Source organism: Schistocerca serialis, chromosome 6 (assembly GCF_023864345.2).
Source record: "Schistocerca serialis cubense isolate TAMUIC-IGC-003099 chromosome 6, iqSchSeri2.2, whole genome shotgun sequence".
Lineage (NCBI taxonomy): Eukaryota > Metazoa > Arthropoda > Insecta > Orthoptera > Acrididae > Schistocerca > Schistocerca serialis.
In genome coordinates, this window is record NC_064643.1 from 375,545,780 (window position 1) to 375,560,701 (window position 14,922).

Genomic DNA, 14,922 nt, shown 5'->3' on the forward strand with positions numbered 1-14,922 from the left:
TCTTTGAACTTTTTCGATGTGCTCCGTCAGTCCTATCTGGTAAGGATTCCACACAGTGCAGCAGCATTCTAAAAGGATGGACAAGTGTAGTGTAGGCAGTCTCCTTAGTAGGTCTGTTACATTTTCTAAGTGTCCTGCAAATAAAATGCGGTCTTTGGTTCACCTTCCCCACAACATTTTCTGCGTTCCTTCCAATTTAAATTGTTCGTAATTGTAACACCTAGTAATTTAGTTGAATTTACAGATTTTAGATTAGACTGATTTATCATGTAACCAAAGTTTAACAACTTCCTTTTAGCACTAATGTGGGTGACCACACTTTTCATGATTTAGGGTCAACTGCCACTTTTGCATCATTCAGATATCTTTTCTAAATCGTTTTTCAGTTTGTTTTGATCTTCTGATTAGTTTATTAGTCGATAAACAACAGTGTCATTTGCAAACAACCGGAGAAGGCTGCTCAGATTGTCTCCAAACTCGTTTAATAGGTAAGGAACAGCAAAGGGCCTATAACACCACCTTGGGGAACGACAAAAATCACTTCTGTTTTACTCTATGACTTTCCATCAATTACTACGAACTGTGACCCCTCTTAACAGGAAATCGCAAATCCAGTCACATAACTGAGATGATATTCCATAAGCGCGCCATTTTTACTATGAGCCGCTTGTGTGGTACAGTGTCAAAAGCCTTCTGGAAATCCAGGAATACAGAATATATCTGAAATCCTTTGTCAGTAGCACTCAGCACTTCACTTCATGTGAATAAAGAGCTAGTTGTGTTTCACAGGAACGATGTTTTCTAAACCCATGTTGACTGAGCGTCAATAGACCGTTTCCTTCAAGGTAATTCATAATGTTCGAACACAATATACGTTCTAAAATCCTGCTGCAAATCAACATTAACGATATGGGCCTGTAATTTAGTGGATTACTCCTACCAACTTCCTTGAATATTGGTGTGACCTGTGCAACTTTCCCGTCTTTGGGTATGGATCTTTCGTCGAGTGAACGGTTGTATATGATTGTTAAGGATGGAGCTAATGCATCAGCATACTTCGAAAGGCACCTAATTGGTATACAGTCTGGAACAGAAGCCTTGCTTTTATTAAGTGATTTAAGTTGCTTCACTACTCCGAGGATATTTACTTCTACATTACTCATGTTGGCAGCTGTTCTCGATTTGAATTCTGGAATATTTACTTCATCTTCTTTTGTGAAGGCATTGATAGTTTCTTGCTGCTAACATACTTCACATATGACCAGAATCTCTTTTCTTTGGATTTTCTGCCACGTTTCGAGACAAAATTTCACTGTGGAAACTGTTATAGGCATTTCATCTTTAAGTCCATGCTAAATTTCGAGCTTCTGTAAAATATCGCCCGTCTTTGGGATTTTGCAGCTGTCTAAATTTGGTATGTTTGTTTCATAGTTTCTGCAACAGTGTTCTAACCCATTCTGTGTACCAAGGAGAGTCAGCTCCAATATTTCGTATAAATCTCTCAATTTCTGCCAATACTATTTCTTTGAATTTAAGCCACATCTGGTCTACACTTATTAATTTGGAATGAGTGGAGATTGTCTCTTAGGAAGACGTCAAGTGAATTTTTATCTGCTTTTTTGAGTAGGTATATTTTTCACTTATTTTGGACGATTTGGGGATTACAATATTCAATCTCGTTACAACTCTGTGTTCACTAATTCCTGAATCAGTTTTGACGCTCGTTATTAACTCAGGATTATTTGTTGCTAAGAGGTCAAGTGTGTTTTCAAAATCTTTTACTATATGAGTGGGCTCATAAACTAACTGCTCGAAATAATTTTCACAGAATGCGTTCAGCACAAATTAGGATATTTTATGCCTACCTCCGGAATTAAACATGTATTTTTACCAACAGATCAAGGGTAAAGAAGTCAATCTATTATAGTACAAGATGGGTACGTGTTTGAATACAAACTCAAGTTTTCTTTGAACCTTTCAGCAACTATCATCTGAATTGGGAGGTCGGTAAAAGGATCCAATTATTTTATTCCGGTTGCCAACAATGACCACTGCCCATACTAACTCACAGGAAGTATCTACTTCAATTTCGTGACAAGATAAACTACTTCTGACAACAACTAACAGCCACCGCCAACCTTGTTTAGCCTATCCTTTCGGAACACCGTTAGGTCTTCGCAAAAATTTCGGCTGAGGTTATATCCGGCTTTAGCCTGCTTTCAGTGCCTATAACGATTTGAGCATCAGTGCTTTCTATTAGCACTTGAGCTCTGGTACTTTCCCAACACAGTTATGACAATTTACAACTGTTATACCAATGGTTCCTGCATCAGTGTTCTTCCTGTGTTCAGCCTGCACCCTTTGTGACTCAAGCCCTTCTTGTGTTTTCCTTATACACTTTAACCCACAAAAAAAAAAAAGAAGAAGAAGAAGAAGAAGAAGACAACGCCACACCACACAGCCCCTGCTACCCGTGTAGCCGCCTCCTGCATATAGTGGACACCTGACCTAATCAGCAGAACCCGAAACACAATCACCCTCTGGCACAAGTCGAGAAATCTGCAATCTACCAGTTCATTTTTATATACTATGCATCAAATCCTTTCCTACATGATTAGTATGTCACAAGCATTACTAATAACTGAATGACTGATCCAGTCAATTTCACATAACCTCCTTATCCTATACTATCTAATAATACTTCACAGATTTTACAGCTTTCAACAAAAATCTGACTTTAACAACTGCTCTTTTAGGAAGCTCTTCTCCCCTTTCTTGGTATCCTGTGTATTTTTAAAATGCCATTTCACAAAAATATAATATTACATTTACCTCTAGCATTTATGTGACAAGCTTGGTTTGGTTTTGGCCTTGTTTAGCTGTAGGGCACGGAGTTGAAAAAACAATTATATGTCAGAAGACAGCTAAAAACAGGCATGTGGAAAAAGGGCTAAAAACAACAACATATACTGATACGAAGGTCCAAAACTAAAAATTAAATTGCTTTCGTAGATAAAAAGTAAAGCGCAGTCGACAGCCTGTGCGCCATTTGCTAAAACAGCCAATAACTCATATGGCACACCCGAGCGGGACTTTTAAAAAATGGACATTCCATAAGAAAGTGGTGGACAGTAAAAACGTGGGTACAATGTGTACAAAGTGGTGGGGTAGCATCACTTAGCAAATGATGATGACTAAACAGGCAGTCCCCAATATGTAGCCTAGTTAAAATGACCACCTCTTGGCGGGAGGGCGAAGAGGTGGTCATCCAAGCCGCTGGGAGAGGCTTCATAATCCTGGCCTCATTCCCGTGAAGGGAGGACCATGGGTGATGATATCACACTGGCTCCAGCAAGAGTGAGCAAGTGACAGTTTTCCTGAACCTGCTGCACGAAGGGGTGGGCGGTGTACAGCGCACACAGACTTTGAATGGTGCTGAGTGCGTCTGAATGAGGACAACTGAAAAGGCGTGTCACCTGATGTACTCCGTGGTACAATACAGGATGAAGAGCTCTGCTCTAAACACTGAGCAGTTTGCCAGTAGCTGAAATCTAAAGGCACAGGTGCCAATGACCAAGGCACACCCGACCCCACAATCAGTCAGAGCCATCAGTTTACACAAAGGTACTATCGTGAAGTTCCATGCGAAGGTCATGAAACTGAAGGCAATAGAATGAGGCTGGAGTAGTGTCCTCAGGAAGAGAATGAAGGCCGAGGTTAACATTGGCCGCTTCACGAAGCCAAGGTGGTGAAGGGTTCACACAGACCACAAAACCTGCAGGTAATGTGAAGTTAAGCTGCCGTAGCATGTGCCGAAAGCAAACTACAGGAGCTAACAGAGAAGAGGGACACACCCCATACACGCAATCAAAGGAATCATTGAAGAAGGAGGCATAGGATGGGTGGCCATGCATGGCAGACGAACAGCACGCATACCTGCTGAGGAGACAGTCATGGTGATAGGACTGGTAGTTCAGCAGCTTCAGCATACAGACACAACATACTAGGCACGCGTGGCCCAACAGATGCCACGATGCTGGCTAGTGTTGAGACGATGTAAGAGGGATGGACGTGCAGAGACATGAACAAAGCACCCGTAGTCAACTATTGAACATACAGGGGACCAGTACAAACAGGACAGTGGTTCAATAAGCACCCCAGGGAGTACCATTCAGGACATGGAGGACACTGGAACAGAGTACAGCAGGCGGCCTGGTAAGACACATGGGAGGTCCAAGAGTATTTCCTATGAAACAAGCCCCAGGAATTCTGTAGTTTCAACGAATGGTAGGGCAACAGGCCCAAAATGTAAAGATGGGAGAAGAAACCAATTGCACTGCCAGAAATTCACACGAACAGTTTTGTCAGTCCATAAAAAGAAAGCCATTGTCTATGTTCCATGAGTAAAGACAATTGAGACATCACTGAAGACGTCGCTCAATGAGACAGGTCCATGAGAAACTGCAATAGATGGCAAAATCTTCAATAAAAAGAGCCAGATATGCCCGGCGGGAGAAAGGCCATTATAGGATCAATGGCGATAGCTAAGAGGACGACACTCAGAACGTAACCCTGAGGGCACACTGTCTTCTTTGATAAAGGTGTGACAAGGCAGAACCCACAGGCACCTTAAAAACACCTGAAGGAAAACAGGGCAAGTGGCCACTGAAGCCCCCACGTGTAAAGAGTACACATGATTCCAGTTCTCTAACAGGTGTCTTAGGCCTTCTCCAAATCTAAATGCACGGCCACAGCCTGGGATTTCAGCGGAAAACCATTCATGACATGGGTGGACAAAGTAATGACATTGTCAACTGCAGAATGCCGCACTCTAAATCCACAATGTGCATTCATCAGTAAATTGCGAGACTAGTGACCATACCAGCTGGGCATGAATCATATGTTTCATCACCTTGCAAACACAGCTGGTAAGAGAAATGGGGTGGTAGCTAGAAAGAAGGTTTTTGACCTTACCGGAATTGGTAAGGTATGATGGTGGCTTCATGCCAGTGTCTGGGAAATGTGCCTCTGCCTAGATGCGGCTGTACATGTTAAGCAGAAAGTGCTTGCCCGCAAGAGAAAGGTGCTGCAACATTTGAATGTGGATGGCATCTGGCCCTGGGGCAGAGTATCGAGATGAAATGAGAGCATGATCTAGCTCCTCATAGTAAAGGCAGTATTGTAGCACTCATGATTCAGAGGAGGGTATCGCCCAAGCCAGCTCCGCTCGTTTCCGATGGAGGAAGGCAGGGCGATAGTGGGGGGAAGAGCTCTGAACTTACGCAAAATGGCCACCTAAGGTTTTGGCAATAGCTGTAGGGTCCACGATAACCTCGTCTGCCTCTTTCAGGCCAGAAATTGGGGAATGGATCTTTGTCCCAGAGAGCCGTCCGAGGTTGGCCCACATGACTGAGAAAGGGGTGGAACTGTTAAAAGAACCAGTGAGTAAAATCCAGCTAGCTCGTTTGCTATCTCTAAGAACGTGACGACACTTTGCAACCATCTGTTTATAATGAATGCAATTTGCCATCATAGGATGGCAGTTAAAACTGTGGAGAGCACGTCTCCGTGCGCGAATTGTGTCACAGCATGGCTCAGTCCACCAAGGGACTGGGACACGACATGATAAAAAGACAGTGGGGGGAATGGAACGTTCTGCAGCAGTAAGAATAATGTTTGCAAGATATTTCACCTGGTCATCACAACTGGGGAAATCATCTTCAAAGACCACCATGGAGGAGTAAAGCCACCAGTTGGCCTTAGTAAGCTGCCATTTGGGTGTGCACGCAGGTGGAGTAGGAGTCAGGAAAGGGATAGCACATGGGAAATTGTTGCTCTAGGTAGGTGTCGGAAAGAATGGACCACTCAAGACGAGGGGCAAGCTGGGCAGTGCACAAGGATAGGCCCAAATGGGAGTAGGTGTGCGAGGCATCTGAAAGGAAAGTGGGTGCTCTGGCGTTACGGCAGAAGAGGTTAAGTTGATTAAGAAGGATAATATTTTGAGGAATCAGCCCCAGTTGCTCAAATTTTCTGGTTTTTACCAGGTTTCGGCTAAATTAATCTAGCCTTTTTCATAAGCATAAAATTACTATAACATTCCAGAGTAAGGCACAGTCATCATTAAAATTAAAACCTATAGTACCGTGATACCATGCCGCTGACAACCAACCCCACGTGGTTAAGAGATGCCAGGGCTGGACTTAAGCTAAGTAGTTTTATTCAACATGGTACCACAGTACTATAGGTTTTTATTTTAATGTTGACTGTGCCTTACTCTGGCACGTTATAGTAATTTTATGCTTCTAAAGAAGGCTAGATTAATTTAGCTGAAACATGGTAAAGACCAGAGACTTTGTGCAGCTGAGGCTGATTCCTCAAAATATTAGTCTATCATAGTTGCTGAAGGGGCTGCAATAGCCTAAAAATTCTTGGTTAAGAAGGTTAGCCAGGAGGGTACCTTTGACATGTCCTGGGAGAACCCCAAAGGGGATGATGCACATTGAAGTCACCGAGCAGCAAAAATGGCAGAGGTAGCTGCCCAATAAGCTGAAGGAAGTCTGCCCTGGTGACTGCGAATGACAGAGGTACATGAATGGTACAGAGGGAAAAAGTCAGGTGGGGAAGGAAAAGGCGAACTGCAACAGCTTAAAGATGGGTAGTACGGGAGATGGGGTGACTATGAATGTTGTCCCGAATGAGGAGCACGACACCCCCATTAGATGGAATTCCAACCTCAGGAGGAAGGTTGAAACAAATCGTTAAGAAATGTGAAAGCGCAAAGTGATTGTGAGGGTGCAATTTCGTTTCCTGAAGGCAGAGTACAAGGGGACACTGCAATGTTAAAAGGAGCTGTAAATCCTCTCTGTGGGACCGTCATGAGAGTCGTGATGAAGAGATGTAGGGGTGTCACCTTGGTGGCTGTCAGAGTGACAGCCAGGGAAGAGTCACTACTACAGGGCACAGAAGCAGGATGATCCTGCTCCATGGGGTCCACTGAAACATCAGCTTGCTTGTGCAGTCGGTCTGTGGAGTCCAACACCGAAAAATGGTTGCTGGTACACTCTGGTGACACGAAGGCCGGCCGGGCCACGGTATCACGTGGCAACACCGTTGATGAGGATCTTCGAGTTGGCTAAGGAGAAGACCATATGACTTTGGTTGACTTCTTCGAGCCTTTCCTGTTAGAGGACAATTTGGGGAGTTTGGCTGGAAGGATGGAGGATGTCTTCACGGGAGTACTCTTTCTGTCCTTTCCAGCCTACTGGTTGTGCAGCTGGTGGCTTGCCACCTTGAAGTGAGGGTTTGATGGCTTGTTGCACAGCTGGATGGGGGATGGTGATGCTAACTTGAAAATGAGCGATTTCACAACCTCAGATATGTAATGGAGTTCGCATGTCTGTATGGCCATGTCCTTCCCCGAGTAAGGGGTAACAAAAACAGAACTATAGGTACCAGACGGGAGTTTGGACCAGGGTTTGCAACTAGCTGGTAACTTGCTAGCGACTGGGTAAGGCAGTTTTTCTTTTACCTAGATCTCTTTCACATCCTGCTCATCAAGATACATGGGGACCATCTCGAGAGGTGACGGCATGGCCACCATTGCAGTTGATACAGTGGGGAGACAGGTGTGGACCATCACCCTCGTGTGCATCCATACCACAGGTGACACATTTGGCAAGGTGTCGACAAGACGTTCTAGTGTGGTTGGAATGATGACACTGGTAGCAGTGCATTAGGTTTGGAATATACACCCGGAATGTGATTATTTTATAGCCTAGTTTGAGCTCTGACGGAAGCACCACTGTATCAAAGGTGAGAAAGAGTGAGTGGGCACTAAGGAGGAATCTACCTTTTTCATCACACGATGGATGGCAATGAGGCAGGATTCAGAGAGGCAGGATTCAGAGAGGCAGGATTGGAATTCGGCCTCAGACCGTTGAGCAGCTTGGTGTAAATTACACCACAGGAAGAATTCAAAGTTCTATGGGCCTCAACACAAACAGGGTAACCGTGGAGAAGCAAAGCAGCAAGCAGTAGTTGTGCTTGAGAATCAGAAGTGGTCTCCAAAAGCGAAGTGCCATTCTGTAGACGTGAGCAGGATTTCACAGGGCCGGCAACTGCAACAACACCTTTCTGAATAATAAAGGGATTTACTGTGGCAAAGGACTGACCGTCTGCAGTATGAGAGACCATGAGAAACCGTGGTGCAGTGGGAAGGGTCTTTAAATCATTAGCCTCATTAAGTTTACCTTTTGTAGATGTTGAGTGGGAAGATGCACTGTGAAGAAATCCCCATGATTGCCAGCGTCTCCAACAGCACACTCCTTCACAAGAGGGCACACCTGCCTTAAGTGATTGTTCACACCTCACAAACACCTGACAGAGGGACCAATCTGCAATTTAGGAAGGTTGCAGCTCAGGCAATCACCCCTCCCTGGGCCTGGCATTACCCAGTCACCTGTTGTGTATCAGACATATGGGTCAGCCTTCAGGAGCGCACAAGGAGGAAGAAGACAAAGAACTCAAACGCCGAAGTGGAGGCACGAGAGAAGAGAAAGTTATAAGGGAGCAAAAAACAAAGGTGACACTGTTCTTACGTCAGCAACAGAATGCAGAACATCCTAACAACACCCCAGACATCCTCCTAAAGGAGGGGAAAAAGAATAGCAAGAGGATAGACATGCAGCATGGAAGGGGGAAAAAATGCAGAGTTCAGCACCCCGTGGTAGCCAAGCACGAACCCGCCAAAGTGTGGCAAGCTGTCTTGGGGGAGCGGGGGAGGCAGAAGGCTATGTGCTCACAGAATATCTAACTTCATGGACCTTAGTCTCATACCAGACAGTACCTGCACTTGGTAAGAGTACTCTCCTGTTGCACTACACAATAGAGATGATGTAATGAAGTCAATCCTAATGGAAATTCTAAAATAATCCACTCTTTACATTGCTAAGTGGTAGTAAGAGTATCTCAATTTACACTCTTAGATTAGCACCATGTATATTTAATGTACCTTTCTCAATTTCTCTATTACACAATGGACAGCTTCATGGGTGCCTGTTGCTCCCTAAGGGCACCCTGGATCCATCCTTTCAAGCTTGATTCCTACCTCAACCACTGCTCACAATTTACAGAATTCTTTGTTGTTGCCTTTTATTTTAATACCTCAACCACCCTATCTATTTTGCCCACAGTGCCAAAATGTTACTGTTTTAATTGTACTTTTACCTTTTTATTCTCCGTCTATTTTCTTATTCCATTTTAACCTCTATCCTATATCATTATTCAGTTTTTCCTTTCTTCTACAGATTAATCATCCTACTTATGAGATTTGTTGATTTGTCTCCCTAACACCTGTCTTGTGAAATACTGTTGCAACTTTAAATTTAAATTGTGTTCCAGCTTCATATAAATTTCTGTATGTGCATCCCAGATATTACTTTAAGCTTATTAAAACTCAAGAGGTAGGCACAAGAAAATGCTATCCCAACTTAGTGAGGCTTGTAGAAATGACATTTGTATGTCCTATAGCTACATACCATGCATCTTCCTTTGCATAACAAAGAATATTATTTATAAATAATTATTCTGACAGTGCATGCAGCACATGCTATTAAGAATGTTGTACTGGGAAACTGTCCAACAAAAACCAGGCACACAACTAAAAATAATTTGTGCTGGTGCTGCACATGTTACAATAGGTCACGTCTATAATTTATTGAAGACGTGGAACAAATCAACAAATACTACTAGCTCGGATCAGTTTCATCACACACTTGTGTTTCCGAATGCATTGCAAGCTTGTAGCAAGTAATTTCATTTTCACCGCTTGGAAGTTCTGTTGGTTATTTAAGTTGTTCTGCTACATTGTATTGCTGTTCTTGTCTTTGGTTTATCCAGCATAAAATGCACTAACTCAAAATGATCCCTGGAATAACATTTTCTTGCAGCAGCTCCAATTCACCACCGTTTGTACCTCTTCCCAGAGTCTTGTTAATGCACAGGGTGTATCAAAAAGAATCATCCGATTTGGCACATCTATATTTCTGAAACTAACACCAGTCCATCTTACAGTAATTCTTTGATTTAAAAAATGCCTGCGCTTACAGATGTTACTGTGCCAGTGCCCCAATAAAGTCCTTCGAATCAGTCTTCAACTGTGAGAAAAGGAAGTTCTCAAGCATATTGAGATATGTGCTTCACGTAGTGTTGTCAGCAAAGAAAACTGGTTCATACCTTTTCCAATGAAATTGCACAAAACCATTAAATTTTGGAGAGTCCCTCCCATGTTTTACAGATTCACGTGGTTGTGCCGTACCCCATATTTTCACATTACGACTGTTCACCTTTCCATTTAAATGGAATGTGGTCTCTTCACTAAACAAGAAGCGTGGAAGAAAACAGTCATCCATCACCATGAATGAAATTACAGAGCTCCACACATTGTCACCTTCAAGAAGAGCTCGCATTAGCTGAATTTCATATGGTTTCATGTGTGAACATCGACTCGACACACGTCAGACAGACATCGGGCATGTTGAGCTGTAAAGCGAACGGCTTTCTGCGGAATGTGTGAAACTAAGGCAGCTGCTTTCAACATCTATGCGTGTCAGGCACGCGGGGACTGGCCGTCAATTTGCCTTTACACAAACAACCTGTTTCTTGGAATTTTTCATGCCATCATCTAATGCTTTGTGCTGTAGTATGATCCACACCCTACCTAGTACGAAAGTCACACTGAACAGTTATTACTGACCCACATTGTGCAAAAAGTAGACCACAAAATGCTTTCTGTTTTCCTGACACCATTTTTACTAGAACTGAAGAGGGCACACGGCTGCTACCTAATGAGAACCATGTAAAACTTTGAGGTTTGCTCTTTCCAACAGTACGTTGTTCACACATGTATCTCAAATAACTTGTCACTTTTTTTTTAATACTGATGATTCTTTTTGATACATCCCATATTTAAAAATCAAGACCTATGGAGATTACACATAATGAAAAAATTATTCTTTGAGCTTAAAACTTAATTACACAAGAAAACAGTCATCCATCACCATGAACGAAATTACAGAGCTTTCCAAGAAACAGGTTGTTTGTGTAAAGGCAAATTGAGGTTTTGAAATTTATTTCTGTACATATGAAGAACTTTAGTAAATACACAGCATAATTATTAACAGTATAGCAGTATAGTTAGTGAACTTAAAGGAGACAATTCACTTTCCACTTATCAAATATTCTACTAGAAATTAAATTGTTGTACAGTAACTACAGTGCATTCATACTAACAGTAAGCTCACCAGGCTGTTTTAACAGTGAAGCAATAACAATGGAAGCTCCAGGTAGAAATATTAACACTGTACGAATAAGGACTGCCACTTACCGTAAAGACACTAAGTTGCAGAAAGGCACATTTCAACAACACTTAAATAGAGCTTTCGGCCACAGCCTTCATCAGTAAAGATAGAGGCATCCACACATGACTGCCACTTCTAACATCTCTGGCATTCCGGCCTAAAATGCTGGAGTTGGCCATCATGTATGCATGAGGAGTGTGTGTGTGTGTGTGTGTGTGTGTGTGTGTGTGTGTGTGTTTTGTTTGTGTGTGTTGTGTGTGTGTTGTGTGTGTGTGTGTGTTTTGTTTGTGTGTGTTGTGTGTGTGTTGTGTGTGTGTTGTGTGTGTGTTGTGTGTTGTGTTGTGTGTGTGTTGTGTGTTGTGTTTGGTGTGTGTTGTGTGTTGTGTTTGGTGTGTGTTGTGTGTTGGTGTGTGTTGTGTTTGGTGTGTGTTGTGTGTGGTTGGTGTTTGGTGTGTGTGTGTGTGTGTGTGTGTGTGTGTGTGTGTGTGTGGGGGGGGGGGGGGGGGTTACTGATGAAGGCTGTGGCCAAAAGCTGTGTGTCTGCAACTTAATGTGTCTTCTTTATGACAAGTAGCAATCTGTCTTTTCCTATATTGTCAATGAAGCAGTAACTTATTGCTTACCTAAATTTAAAATAACTCCAAGAATTATGTAAATATACTGTTTCTATGTGGAATGTCTTATCTTAGCCATCCAAGCACTCTTCACACTAACTCAAAGCTTCAATGACGTCCAAGTGCAAACTAAGAAGTTACTGCAAAACTTAGCTTTGAGTCCAGTAGATGAGGCTTTGAGGCTCGATTCAGTGGCTCAGACAGATGGCAGTAATATTTGAAATGCAAAAATCTTTGTGCAAGTAACTGTCCAATAGGTGTTGGGAAACCTACCTTGTAAAGAAGTATAATAGAAATTTAATTGTACCTTTGGTAAAAGGTATGAGCTACAGGTTCAAACATTAATTTAGTGGCAATTACATTAGCTATTACCAAGGGCAAAGCAGGCACTACTACTAATAATCCCCACACACGATGATAAATTATTTTTTTCAAATGTGACTGTACACAGAACTAACCTTTTACGCGCACCATTGATTTTGCTGTCCCAGCCGTCGTCATATTATTATAATTTCCAATATTGGAAGCAATGCAATAGTAATTATTTCTATCGTCCATTGTAACTTCTTTTATGTACAGAATTGCATCAGCAATGTCACCTTTTGCTTTCAGCGTGATGCGATCTGTACTTCCATTTAAAATTTCATTGCCTGAAATGAAGATTTTTACACATATGATTTTAAGGAAATCAAGAAACTTGAGAAGCACACTACATGTTTATCTTTAAAACTTGTGTTGTCCTTTTCTAAAAAGGATGTATTTTTTACACTTGCCTATTTTCCATTTAATTGTTGGAGTAGGGACACCACCAGTCTGGCATTCTAATGTCAAACTCTCACCCTCTATTACTATTGTGTTGTCAGGTAGGCGCGCAAATGGACGAGCTGTAAGAAAAACATTATATAGCAGATACAGTAATTATGAGTTATGCTTAAATATCACAACTGTTAAATACAACACTTAATTTTAATAAGTAATAAAGTATCTCAATACACTACAGCCAAATTCAGAACAGTATCAAATCACACAACTTCTGTACTACTGCAATCTTTTTATTCAATTGAGGTTCTTTACTGATTAACAAGCAAAAAATATTGGAGAAAATTTACTATATTTTCAACAAAATAGTTTCCACTTTGAACAAACCAAGATTAGGATTAATATTTGAATATACAAAAATCAATCTTCCCCCACCAATTTATCCCTTTTAGTCATTTTTCATATTTATTCGAAGCACTGCAGCGGAGGTGTATATATCTCTAAAAACAAAGATGATGTGACTTACCAAACAAAAGCGCTGGCAGGTCGATAGACACACAAACAAACACAAATACACACACAAAATTCTAGCTTTCGCAATCAACGGCTGCTTCGTCAGGAAAGAGGGAAGGAGAGGGAAGGAGAGGGAAAGACGAAAGACTAAGGTAAGTCTTTCCGCTCCTGAGATTGGAATGACTCCTTACCCTCTCCCTTAAAACCCACATCCCTTCGTCTTTCCCTCTGCCACGAAGAAAAATGATCCTAATCCTACTCCTAATGATCCAACTCTCCCGGACACTATCCAAATTTAACCCTGCCTGGAACAGTTCCATCCTCCGTCGCAGCGGGACCCACCTCCTCTTCCTCAAAATCACCCTCTCCAAACCTTCCAGGAATTTCTGACTTCCAGCCTTGCATCTCAATCCTCCTTAAAAAACCTTAATCCCACTCCCAACATCACCACTGCTGAAGCCCAGGCTATCCGTGATCTGAAGGCTGACCGATCCATCGTCATTCTTCCGGCGGACAAGGGTTCCACGACCGTGGTACTTGATCGTCGGGAGTATGTGGCTGAGCGACTGCGTCAGCTTTCAGACAACACCACATACAAAGTTTGCCAAGGTAATCCCATTCCCGATGTCCAGGCGGAGCTTCAAGGAATCCTCAGAACCTTAGGCCCCCTGCAAAACCTTTCACCTGACTTCAACCTCCTGACCCCACCGACACCCTGCACCCATACCTTCTACCTTCTTCCTAAAATTCACAAACCCAATCATCCCGGCCACCCCATTGTAGCTGGTTACCAAGCCCCCACAGAATGTATCTCTGCCTACATAGATCAACACCTTCAACCCATTACATGCAGTCTCCCATCCTTCATCAAAGACACCAAACACTTTCTCGAACGCCTGGAATCCTTACCCAATCTACCCCCGGAAACCATCCTTGTAACCATTGATGCCACTTCCTTATACACAAATATTCCACACGTCCAGGGCCTCACTGCGATGGAGCATTTCCTTTCACGCCGATCACCTGCCACCCTACCTAAAACCTCTTTCCTCATTACCTTAGCCAGCTTCGTCCTGACCCACAACTTCTTCACTTTCGAATGCCAGACATACCAACAATTAAAGGGAACAGCCATGGGTACCAGGATGGCCCCCCCTTCGTACGCCAACCTATTCATGGGTCGCTTAGAGGAAGCCTTCTTGGTTACCCAGGCCTGCCAACCCAAAGTTTGGTACAGATTTATTGATGACATTTTCATGATCTGGACTCACGGTGAAGAAGAACTCCAGAATTTCCTCTCCAACCTCAACTCCTTTGGTTCCATCAGATTCATCTGGTCCTACTCCAAATCCCACGCCACTTTCCTTGACGTTGACCTCCATCTGTTCAATGGCCAGCTTCAGCTTCACACGTCCGTCCACATCAAACCCACCAACAAGCAACAGTACCTCCATTATGACAGCTGCCACCCATTCCACATCAAACGGTCCCTTCCCTACAGCCTAGGCCTTCGTGGCAAACAAATCTGCTCCAGTCCGGAATCCCTGAACCATTACACCAACAACCTGAAAACAGCTTTTGCATCCTGCAACTACCCTCCCAACCTGGTACAGAAGCAAATAACCAGAGCCACTTCCTCATCTCCTCAAACCCAGACCCTCCCACAGAACAACCCCAAA

The 14,922-nt window shown here is 42.9% G+C and overlaps 1 protein-coding gene across 2 annotated transcripts in view; it reads right to left on the bottom strand.

The window, feature by feature from the left end:
• Positions 1 to 14,922, bottom strand: part of LOC126483645 (basigin) — a 92,963-nt gene that overhangs the window by 12,550 nt on the left and 65,491 nt on the right. For both annotated transcript variants that reach the window (XM_050106702.1, XM_050106703.1), the window contains exons 4-5: positions 12,745 to 12,855; positions 12,430 to 12,621 (exon numbers count right to left, since the gene is read on the bottom strand). In XM_050106702.1, coding sequence (XP_049962659.1) covers positions 12,430 to 12,621; positions 12,745 to 12,855 — 303 coding nt within the window. The remainder of the gene's footprint in view (positions 1 to 12,429; positions 12,622 to 12,744; positions 12,856 to 14,922) is intronic.